General features: G+C 38.3%; 1 protein-coding gene across 1 annotated transcript in view; it reads right to left on the bottom strand.

Moving 5' to 3' along the window:
* The window catches only part of ADAMTS18 (ADAM metallopeptidase with thrombospondin type 1 motif 18), a 193,955-nt gene that overhangs the window by 61,326 nt on the left and 119,889 nt on the right, over positions 1-12,740 (bottom strand). The window contains exon 14 of the mRNA XM_044659455.1: positions 4,430-4,602. Within this exon, the coding sequence (XP_044515390.1) occupies positions 4,430-4,602 (173 nt within the window). The remainder of the gene's footprint in view (positions 1-4,429; positions 4,603-12,740) is intronic.

Below are 12,740 nucleotides of genomic sequence, written 5' to 3'. Positions count from 1 at the left end.
TTGGTTTGATATAATGATGAATTTCTTAACAGAGTACTCAACTTCTGGGGGTGGAGCCATGTTACCACAAGAATCCTCTCTGACTAAGATAAAAATATCTTCAAAAAACTAAAACAGGAGAAAAAGAACCAACAAGGAGACAGAATGAAACAACTTTTGGGAAAAGAAAAACCCAAAAGGTAAGCAGAGATCATATAGGGAACTAGGGTGAGAGGAAAGCAGAGCCAACAAAAGGCTATAGCAAGGAGGGAAAAGCAAGCCAAGAGCAAACCCCCTACAAACCCCCCACCTCACACCTGCTATCCCAGCTTGGAACCTAAGTCTAAGCTAACATTCAGATTCTGAAATCCTGCCTGGGCAAATAGTGTTACTAGCCAGCCTATACCCTTTGAAATTTCAAACCTGTGGAGAAGTCCGGAGTGCCAGACTACAGCAGTGTGGGCTGAGGTGGACTGATTCATGTGGGCCCAGAATAAAGCCAGAATTTCCAATATGAGCTTGGAGTAAGGACATAGTACACAGTTTGGGGTGGCTGATAGTACTAAGTACTAAGTACTGATCTTTTTGCCTAAAGCTCAGGACAGAGCTCCAAGACAGGGCAATCAAGGGTGTGCCTGATTGGATCAAGTATACAGCAAGACCAAAAACTCAGCCTAAGCCTGAGGCTAGAATTTGATCAGTCCCTGACCTGATCAAGATCATAATAAGATCAAAAGCTTACACCTAAGCCTGAGGCAAGTCTTTAAGCTATTAACATCTCAAGCCTCAATTCAATCAGCCCTCAGAACCAGAAAATAAGCTGAGAATAACATCAAGCAAGGACTTAAATTTAAGAAGGTACCCCAACTTCCCCCAAAACTGAGCCTACCTATAATTATATAGGAAAAATGAGCAAGCAACAAAAAAGCACGTAACTCTAAATAATTTTTATGGAGTTGAAGAGTAAGGTACAGACACAGAAAGGGACAGGGAAAGCAAAGGAAACACATGTAAATTTCAAAAGAAAAATATGGATTTAACACAAATTCTTGAAGAGCTCAAAAAAGACAAAAAAACAATTAATAGAGGCAGAGGAAAAGTGGGGAAGAGAAATGAAAGTGATGCAAGAAGAAAGGAAAGTAATGTAAGGAGAAATGAAAAGGATGCAAGAAAAAATGAGCCAAATGAAAAAGGAGAACAGAGCTCTCCAAACCTGGAATGAGTTACCTAAGGATATGGTGTTGAGTTTCCCTCACTGAAGGTCTTCAAGTCAAGGTTAAATGACCACTTGTCAGAGATTTTTGTAGAGGAGATTTTTATGAGAGCTTTCTAAACCTTTACAATTCTCTGACACTAATTACAAACTCAGAGGTCACTATCCTTTATACCAATGACTCTCAAATGGCTAAGAGACCTCATGGACCCTATGCCCAAATAATTCCTACTTGCATAATAAACCTTACCAGAGAGCAGGGTTTGTAATTAAATATAGATAGAATATATATGTGTGTGTCCATGTGATGTGATTTCAGAGAAGTTGATGATTTCCTAAACTTCAATCACCTCCAAGTCTTCTTCACTAGTTGGATGATGCTTTACATTCTATAGTTAAGGATAGGTTGCCCTGGCTAAAGATTTTGATCTTTGTTCATATGTAACCCCCTTTCCCCACCAATAATGAGAGCACCATAAGTATCATCTTCCATTTACGCTAGAGTATAAGTGAGTTAATAGATATTTTCAAGAAAGAGAGATGAAGGGTACATTCTACTGGATTTTTGATGGGGCTGGTTTTCATGGAAAGGTAATGTACATTAGAGGTAGGGGAAGAGAATGAACTTGAGAGCACTAGGGTTTTTAGAGTGGCAAGAGCAACACAGGACAATAGAAAGGGATTAGGAAAGAGAAGTTGAGTAATGAAGATAAATTCTATCACATTTACAATTTTTCTTTCAGTCAAAATGAACAAAAACAATGCCATGACCATCTACCATCATGGGAGCATAGATTTAGGACTGGAAGGAGTCTTAGAAGTTATCTAGCCCTAATTTCACATTTTAAAGAAATGAAGACTCAGAGAGCTTAATTGATTTGCACAGGGACAAAAAGCTGTTGTCATGGGCAGAATTTGAACAAATATTTTCCTGACCTCTACACCAGCACCTTACCTACCATACTATACTTACTACTTCTCTCCTTCTTTCCATTTACATTGTTAGAATTATTGTACCTACAATTTCCTTTTTCTGCTTACTTAACTCTTCATCGTTTCATATGTCTTCCCATGTTTTAGTTAATTCTTCATATTTGTGAATCCTTATGATGCAGCAATATTCTACTACATTCATATACCATGATTTATCTATTCCCCAATTAATGGACATCTACTTTATTTCCAGTTCTTTGCTACCACAAAAAAAAATACTTCTTTTTTTGTGAATATTATGGTGTATTTATCTTTGAGCTCTTTGGGAGCAATGGGTCTGAGTCAAAGAGAATAGATACTTTTCTTCTTTAGCATGATTCTAAATTGGACCATTCCACAACTCAACCATTAATTTATTAATACATCTATCATGTTAAAGACCCTCCAACATTGACTCTTCCTACCTTTTGTCATCTTTGATATTTTGCTGGGTGTGAATCCCAGAGATTCAATATAACAGAAGTGAAAACCCAGAATTGTTTGGATTTGTTATTTCTTTTACTACTGGTAATTTTAAGAAGTTGTTCAAATAGTTGATAATGATTATAATTCTTCTTTAAGAAAAAAATCTGTTTATATCCTCTGACTTCTTATCCATTGGAGAATGGCTCTTAATCTTATGTATTTATATAAATTCTTTATGCTATCTCATGTAGAGCTGATCATAAGTCTAGAGAACTAGACTTTAAAGGTTACTTGGTTCACCCCTCTCCATTTTATAAATGGGGAAATTGAGACCTAGAGAGATAAACTAGCTTGCCTTGTATCACACAAGTCCAATCATTTCTATTATATTATGCTGCCTCTTGGGTTTCCATAGAGATGAAATCATAGTTCCACTGAAGTCTTGAAGAATGAGCAATCCTCTGAAATGTACTTTGTTGAGAATGCTACAGTCACTAGGCATATAGGGTTGCATGAGATATTTTGCTTGGATAATCCATACCAATTTATAATTAACATTCTCAGGAGACTAGTCAGCAGAAATGTCAACAGTAAGTTTAGACACAAGGAAATTCCAGGGGAAATTGTGGTTTACTGCTATAGGACTTTAGGGGCATCTTATCAAAAAGAAGTGTAGAAAAGCAAATAAAATTATATGGAAGGGGTGGGTAGCAATGTCCAAAAGTGTAAGAGGTAACTGAATATATTTACCAAGTCAAATGCAGTGATTTCTTCTATTTTACTCAACCATAGCTAATATTCATTGAGTCCTTTACATGCTACATATAGAAATGTTTCATAGTAGCTCCCCAAAAGGAATTTTAAATAAGCTTGTTTGGATTTGTCCAGTTAGCAGTGACAAGGGGCTGTCATACCCCATCATGGTGCATAACACAGAAAGAGATGTGACATCTATGGGGAATTCCATTTAGTGGGTGGGGGATGGTGGTGATGGTAATGAAACACCAGAAGAGCTTCAACACCAGGAGGTTTCTTGTGGTTTCAAAACTGTCCATACTGTGGAGTCAGAGAACCAACTAAATCAATCTGGTTGGAATTAAGAGGGAGAAATGATCTCTGATTGTGTGCTGAAGACCCTAACCTTCATGCATGAGTTCCTGTTACTCTCTAGGGAATCAGTCATCTTAGTTGGACCTCTAAAGCTGTGTTCATTGAATCAGAGAAGTTAGAGTTAAAAGAGATCTTAGAAATTATCTAGCAAAGGTATCCTGACCCCATGGTGTGGATAGATTTCAGGGGTTCTGTGAACTTAGATGGAAAAAAAAAATCACAAATTTATTTTCACTGACTTCTAATGGAAATGTAGCCTTCCCTTCAATTATGAATATAGGCAACAGACCACTGTTCTGAAAAAGGGTCAGTAGGCTTCACTAGAATGCCAAAAGGGCACAAGACTAAGAACCTCTGATTTAGTATAACATTCTCACTCAACATCTGAAGAAACTGAAGTACAAAATGGGAAACTGAACTGCCTGTTCCAGCAAAGGGAAGAAACTTGACCAAAGTTACACAGGTATTATCAAGCCAGAGTCCAGATCCAAACCTAGATTGTGTGCCTCCAAATTCAGTGTCCTTTCCATCAAGTGGGCACGTGGAGGACCCATCAGGAGCACTAGTTTACAAACTGGGGGACCATCTCCCCCCTGGGAAAATGCCCAACAGTCTATCAGGCTTAGCTATCCCCTGAATACCAGAAGCACCCTTACTGAGGCATTCACCCATCCATATGGTAGTGACCAAAGCAAAGGAGTCCAGTTTCTGCTATTAAAATCCAATTACCTTCCACTTTAGTATAGGGTTTCCACTTGTAGTACCATCCTCGGAAAGGCTTACTGTTATACTCAGCACACTGCTGGGAACGGAAGTCCATACTATTGGCTTGACAAGGGTGAACATTGCACAGCTGATACAGGCGACTAGACCCTGAACAGAATTTGCCACCATGCTGTGGTCTAGAAATAAAAGGAAAAAAATTAACACTAATAAACAAAATCAAAGTAATAAATAAATGTATTTCATCTATTGCCTCTATAGATGCTCAAATGTAGATAGATTAGACCCTCACCCCCACCCCTACCTTTGCTGGGAGTGGAGAGCAGATTTGTGTTTCATCTAGCTCAGAAGGGAGCATTTGACAGCAGCACTGAGATCAGTGTGGGAGCACAGATTTAAACTCCATGCCACTCCTTCAAAAGGTTAGGGATGTCTACAAACTTCCTAACTAATCTTAATATTTATAGGATCATTGAATATTAGGATAGGAAGGGAGCTTAGAGAATATCTTCTATAGATTTTAAAACTGACCTTCAGGCAGGAGAAGGAATTTGTTCAAAATCACACAAAGCAGCAGAACTAGGATTCAAAATAAGGTCCTTTGGCTCCTCATCCAGAGTACATCTTTTCCCTGATCTAGCCTCTCTGGTTAAATTCCTTAATCAGCTATTGGGACTCTCAGCAGACTCCTCCCCATTGGCTTGAGGTTCCAAACTTTTGCTCCCAGAGATTACCCTCTTTAATGCTCTTATTCCATCAATTCTCCTGTCCAGTTTGACCTCTATTCTCCTTTTACTCAGACTATTCAGAGGCTTCAACTTCCAATTTATGTTTCCCAGGAGCTCTTTCAGAAGGCATTTCCTCTTAGCTGCCATCTTAAATCTACCATAAACACAAACCAACATTCCCTCGTTCCTCCATCCCTAAGGGAATCTCTTGTACCATACTGTTTGTAAAATTATAATGACATCTTGTGTCATTATATACTTTTATGTAAGTCATAAGAGTTCAAGCTGGATGGTACTTTGGAGGTTTTCTAATCCATCCCCTTCTTCTTTCAGATTACATAAAGAGTAAGTGGCAGAGCTGAGATTCAAATCCATATTCTCTGATTCCAAATTCCACTTCTTACCATGGTACCTTATTCTGCCTATTGACAATAGAGACCTATATATCTTCATTAATCTTTATATCTTGACCAGCATTGAGCAGTAAATTAGTCAAAGAGTATTAAAAGCTTCTTGTTGTTGTTCATCCTTAATTTTGAAGAGGACTAATGATACCATGGATTCATGCTTTGGTTTGCATGTGAGTTGGATTGATGTGAGGTAGAGATACACAAAGTAATCAGCCTCACTTTTTTTTTTTAATCCTTACCTTCAGACTTGGAATCAATACCATGTAGTGGTTCCAAGGCAGAAAAGCAGTAAGGGCTAGGCAATGGGGATTAAGTGACTTCTCTAGTGGCACATAGCTAGGAAGTAGCTGAGGCCAAATTTGAACTGAGGACCTCTCATCTCTAGGCTGGCTCTCTATCCACTGAGCTACCTAGCTGCCTCTAGGATGCTCTCTTTTGAGGAACATCTAGCAGTAGCCATTTGTTTACCAAATGTTATAGCTCTAATTTCTCAGTTAATTGAATTCATTCCCTGCTTACAAGCAGTTTTCCAGAGCAGGAAATCCCCCTTGTTAAAAGGATCAATAGATAACTGACATTTGACAAGGAAACCTGACAGACTGTTCTAGAATTGCTGCCTGACATACCTGGCTTTTGCATAGATATAGCTCTATCACCCTAATCATAATTATTCAGTGGATCACTGTTGCCTACTAAATAATACTCTTCTGCCTGGCATTCAAGACTCTCCACCATCTAGCATCAACCTCCTTCATCAGACTCATCTCATTTGAGGAAGTAGAATGTCCTTAAGCAAAGCACAATCTTGGATCTGACCTCAAGCCCCAGTTCTGACACGAACTATGATCTCTAATTCACCCACTCTTCGATTCTTTTCGAAGCAATCACCCCTACAATAGCTACCTTCTCTCCCTTTCCCTGTCTTAATTCTCTTTGAAAAATAGGGATTATAATCCTTGGAGTATGCATCTCATACAGTTGTGAAGTAAATACTCCACCAATCCAAAGCCCTATAAAAAAGGAGTAAATATGGAGGCTAGAGATACAGAATATATATATACAGACATGTTTAATGTGTTAGTCATTATTTTTTGTTGTCATAAGAAAGGATTAAATGATGTGGGGAATGGGGAATAATAACTGTGGTATAAAAACAAAAGTAAAAATCAAATATTTTTAAAAGAGAAAATAATGAGTTATTATTATAGGAATCACTATAAATAGCCAATTACTATTATTCCTTCCACACACTTTATAGTCCATCTGAACAGAACACCTTTGTCCTTTGGCATAGCCCTGTGGCTATGTCTTTGGCCTCAACTTTTCTCTATACCTGGAATGTCTTTCCTCCTGCCTTCACCAGTTGAATTCCTCCCCATCCTTTAAAGCCCAACTCAAACTGTCAACTAGGCCTTCCCTCCCTCAGACTTTGTATAGTACTTTGCTTGTAATCTCTAGTATTATTAGTTTTACATGTTATATTTGTGTTATATATATTGTGTGTGTATATATATATATATGTATATATATATATATATACAATATGAACTATTAGTTGATATTGGGGCAACCAGATAACACAGTGGATAGATAGCCAGGACTGTAGTAAGAAGGACCTGGGTTCAAATCTGGTCTCAAACACTTCCTAGTTGTTTACCCTGGGTAAATCACTTAATCCAATGGCTTAGCCCTTGCTGCTCTTCTGTCTTGGAAATGATACTGAGGCAGATGGTAAGGGTTTTAAAATTTTTTTAAATAATAAGAGTTGGCATTTATATAGCATTTTAAAGTTTGCAAATGTTACCTCATTTAATCCTTATAATAACCCTAAGAGGTAGATGCTATCATTAACTCCAATTTTACAGATGAGGAAACTGAAACAGGCAGAGTTTAAGTGATTTTCCCAAGGTCATACAGCTAGTAAATGTCTGAGGCAGGATTTGAACTAAAGCCTTTCTTACTCTAGGTCCAGGGCCTAAGCACTGCACTAACTAGCTGCCTGATTATTATATAGTATACTTCTCTGGGTCATATTCTTCTGCTTGAACATGGGAACAGGAATCCTATCTTAACTAAACTTTGTATCTTCCCAATAGCAAACACAGCACTTTGTATACAGTGTATACACACATGTATACAAATACAGTAGGTATTTTAAAAAGAGATGACACAGTAGACAGAGACTGGACCTTGAGCCAGGAAGACCTGGATTCAAATTTGTCCTCAGACACCAGCCACTGGGCAAAAAACATTTCATCTCTGTGTGCCTCGGTTTCCTGATCTGTAAAATGGAAATAATAAGAGTACCTATCTCCCAAGGTCGTCATGAAGATCAAATAGAATCATCTTTGTAAAATGGAAACCTTAAAGTTATATATAGATGCTAGCCCTTGTTAAAGTTTTTTTCTAATTTAACTTTGGCAAAGCCAATATCAGAACCCTAGAAACTGAAGCTGAAAACAATCAGTGACACCCCACTGAATACAGAAAGCTCATATTCTTAAAGGGCATACACCATTTGTTCTTAGCATTCTGGTGCTCATTAAAAGGAATTAACAAACTTCTTCTCTTCAGAAAGCAGCTGCATCACTAGGAATACAAATGCACCAGATTCTAACCTAACTATTTGAAAGTGGAGTCAGCAGGTCAGCTCAGCACTATGGGCTTGCTTTGCCAGGATTGTGTTTTTAAAACATGCTGGAGCAAAGATGTAAATGCACAACTTCCATTAAGCCAGATATGATGCTTGAACATCTCTTTCTTTTAGTGTACATAGGAAAATCTTTAGGCATTAGAGGGAACATAGACAAAAGCACTTCTTGAGTGCCTCCTACATTTGAGACACTGTGCTATGTGTTGTTGATGTAAAGATGAAAAACAACAGTTCTTGCTCTAGGAAAAAGAGGTAGAATAATAGCTAATACCTAAATGACTAGGAAGGTCCTCTTCTATTTACTCTGTATGTTGTCTTCCTCATTAGAATGTAAGCCTTTTGAGGACAGGGATTGCATTTTTACATTTTCCTCCAGTCTCCAGCATTTAGCACAGAGTCTAACTCAGTGGTTCCCAAACTTTTTTGGCCTGTCGCATCCTTTCCAGAAAAAAATATTACTTAGTGCCCCAGGAAATTAATTTTTAAAAAAATTTTAATAGCAATTAATAGGAAATATAAATGCACCTGTGGCCATCACCACTCCCCTGGATCGTTGTAGCACCCACCAGGGGGCAGTGATGCCCACTTGTGGAATCATTGGTCTAACTAATGAGGCACAGAGAGATCAAGAGATTAGTTCTGCCTCAAATTTTCTTTGATCATTTTGGAGCTTCCCTTTGGCTCCATCATACCATACTCTTGTATTATATGAATCCCTGTCTTCAAAATTCCACATCTCAGTATCCTTAAATTTCCTTGGGGACAGAAACAGTATCAGTTTTTATCTTTGCACTCCCAATGCTTTGTTCAAAATAGGTACTTAATAAATGTTTATTAAATATAACTGAATTAACTGCTGATTGTTGTAGTAGCTAAGGGAGAATCTCAGGTTTTGAACCTATGTGACTAGGAAAATGGTAGAGCCTCCAGTAGACATGGAGGTATTAGGGAGAGGGTTAGGTTTGGAAGAAAGCTAAGAGGTTCAATTTTAAACATATTGGATTTGGTTTAAGGTGCTTGCTAGTTATTCAAGTGGAAATGTCTGGCAGGGAAATGGAAATCTGAAGCTCAGGATAGAAATTGAGGGTAGAAATAGGGGTTTGGGAATTGTCTACCTAAATTAATAACTGAAACTATAGAAACAGATCAGATCACTGAGTGAAAAGGTATTCCTGATACTCATAATGAACTATGACTTTAAACAAGTTCCCAGTGAAATAATTTCTGTCTGGGATAATCTTGAAGAATTAACCCATTGTTTTAGAAGAGTACAAGTCAGTGACATAAAGGAAAATCATGAGTGATAAGAATACCTCCCAAGAGGGTAGCATTTTCTTTCCTTAAAACAATTCTATGAGGTAGAGAGGCTGAAATGGGAGAAATGGCTTATCCCAAATCATTTATAGTCAATAAAAGGAAGGGTTAGAACTTTAATTCTGATTTTAACTTCAGTTTTAGAGTTCTTTCTAACAAATTTCTCTTGGATAGAACATATAGCCTCAGAAGACTTCATTAATGATAAATGTTGAGGGGGCAGCTTGGGGGCTCAGTGGATGGAGAGCCAGACCTGGAGATGGAAGGTTCCAGGTTCAAATCTGGCCTCGGACACTTCCTAGCTGTGTGACTCTGGGCAAGTCACTTAACCCCCATTGCCTAGACCTTACCACTCTTCTGCTTTAGAACTACCACACAGTATTGACTTTAAAATGGAAGGTAAGAGTTTTTTTAAAATAATGAATATTGAGTCAGTGATGCAGTAACCACCTATAAAATTCATAAAGAAAACAATGGCTGAACAAACTAGGAGATGTGAATATAATAGAATATAATTGCTCTATGAGAAATGAGGATTGTGAGGAACTGAGTCATCTGAGATCTGTTTAAACTGATATAGAACAAAGTAGAACCAAGGGAACAATAATACACAATGACCTGAATGAAACAAATGGGGGAAAACCCACTAAAATGCATCAGAATTGATATCACAGAAAAAAAATGATACTGAAACACAAACCCCCTTCATCTTCATAGAGAGGTAATGGGCCACAAGTTAAAAAACAAGGCCCATGTTGTTAGAGATGGTCAGTGTCTCCACTGGTTTCACTTAACTGTATTTTGTTGCAAAGAAGGATTAATGTGGGGGGTAAGAGTGTTATTGGGGAACAAAAACAATGTAAAAAAATGCTTTAAGTAAAACATTCAGAGAGAAAATGATGCAATGACCTGGGAAAACCACTGAGATGTGAAAAAGGAAACTCCCAAGGATCCTTGTGTGGGAAAAGGAAAATGTTTATGTTGAGTGAAGTGGACAAAGCCACATGCTTCAAACTTAGTAAAAAGCCAACCAGCAACTTGACAGGGGAAAATAACATTTTGTTGGAACTGAGCCAAATGAGAAAAGGAGAAAGATTAAGGTAATCACCTTGGGACAGTCAGCCAAAAAAACTACTTTTATTTGGGCCTTATATGTAAGTTAAAATAAACAATGTCTTGATTAGTTTTCATTCTGTGGAAAAAGATAAGGAATGCCTATGGTGATTATTTCTGTGATTGAGCTTTTCTCCAACTACATTATGCTATTTCTCTGAACAATGCCCCATTAGAAGGGAGTGGTTCTCAATCCCCAGATAGGAATTAGGCATGAATATAAACCTTTCTGGTATCATTCTCTGCTTCTTACCAGATGAGCTATTAAATTAGGTCATCTATTTCTTTCTGGGGAAAATATTGAGTTTGCAAAATGCTAGGGTGTTTGTGACCAGATCCATGTAATGGGCTACATAGGTATCAACAAATATACTGGAATGGTAGTATGGAAGGGAAGAAAAGGTACTGGATTGCAAAAAGACCTTGACTTGAAACCTGACAGGGCTTATTACCCATGTGAGCATGAAAGATCCAATCCTGTTCTTCAGGTCTCAGCCTCTTACCTTTGTAAAATGTGGAACTGGATTTTTCACATCCTTTTCAGCTCTTTTAAACATTACAATCTGAGGACCTGGGTTTAAATCTAAAGTCTGCCATTAACTACCTTTACGACTTATCCTATGATCCATAAGCTTTTAAAAAAAATATTTTGATAACAAAATAGTACATGAGAAGGTTTATCCTCATATACCTAATTACTCAACATGGAGTACTCAGAATTGATATTCCCTGAATTCCCCTACTCCATGGATAGGAGCAGTTGCCTCAGATTATCAGTACAAATGAAATAGAACAAAGAGAGACCCCAGGCCCATTTCTCAGAGCCAAGGTAAAAGGGGAGGGAAGAAGTATCTATCTTCCCAGTTCAGATCATGGACCCCAAGTTATGGGTAAACTGATCTCCACTCTTTCAACATATCAGCAAAGAACTGTAGGAAAGAAAAACTAGACAGGCTGGCTAGTTTTAAAGATGCAACCTGTTCCAGCATGTAGCCAATCAAAAGAAGCTATGCCTATCCATATAGTAGGCGAAAAGAGAGAGGCAAGAAGGGTGCCTCCATGTTACAAGATCTAAGAAGCCATAGAACAAGCCCTTTTAATCCTATGTATTTTATTATATATATATATATATAACATTACTCTGAGAGGATTCTGAAAGCATTACCTGACTGCCAAAGGAGCCATGGCTCAAAAAAGGTTAAGAACCCTGCCTTAGAGGAATCATTTAATTAAATTTGACAAATATTTACTAACTGCTTAACACTCAAAAGGCTAGGGCACATAATGTGGGAAATGGCATAGACCAGTGATGGCAAACTTTTTGGAGACTGAGCGCCCAAATTACACCCTCATGCTCCATGTGAGCCACCCCCTTACCCCAGACAGGGGAGGGAGGAAGCACTCCCTATTGGGCTGCTGGGCAGAGGGATGGGTGAAGTGAAAAATATCCTAAAGCTTGGTGGAAAGGGGGAAGGGAGCATGCATGCCATACATTTGCCAGCCCGGGCATAGACTGTCATCTAGGACCTTACANTATATATATATATATAAAACATTACTCTGAGAGGATTCTGAAAGCATTACTTGACTGCCAAAGGAGCCATGGCTCAAAAAAGGTTAAGAACCCTGCCTTAGAGGAATCATTTAATTAAATTTGACAAATATTTACTAACTGCTTAATACTCAAAAGGCTAGGGCACATAATGTGGGAAATGGCATAGACCAGTGATGGCAAACTTTTTAGAGACTGAGCACCCAAATTACACCCTCATGCTCCATGTGAGCCACCCCCTTACCCCAGACAGGGGAGGGAGGAAGCACTCCCTATTGGGCTGCTGGGCAGAGGGATGGGTGAAGTGAAAAATATCCTAAAGCTTGGTGGAAAGGGGGAAGGGAGCATGCATGCCATACATTTGCCAGCCCGGGCATAGACTGTCATCTAGGACCTTACACTCTAAGTAGAAGAGATATGTAAACATTTGAGTAGGATATGGATGAGTATATGATAGAGGCAAAGGAAAGATTAACACAGAATGCTTGAGGAAAATCTGAGGAAAGAGAAAATTGAACTTCTGAGAACATTAGTTTGTTCATCTATA

The sequence above is a fragment of the Gracilinanus agilis genome, chromosome 2 (assembly GCF_016433145.1).
Source record: "Gracilinanus agilis isolate LMUSP501 chromosome 2, AgileGrace, whole genome shotgun sequence".
NCBI lineage: Eukaryota > Metazoa > Chordata > Mammalia > Didelphimorphia > Didelphidae > Gracilinanus > Gracilinanus agilis.
This window is presented reverse-complemented; position numbering and strand designations above follow the sequence as displayed.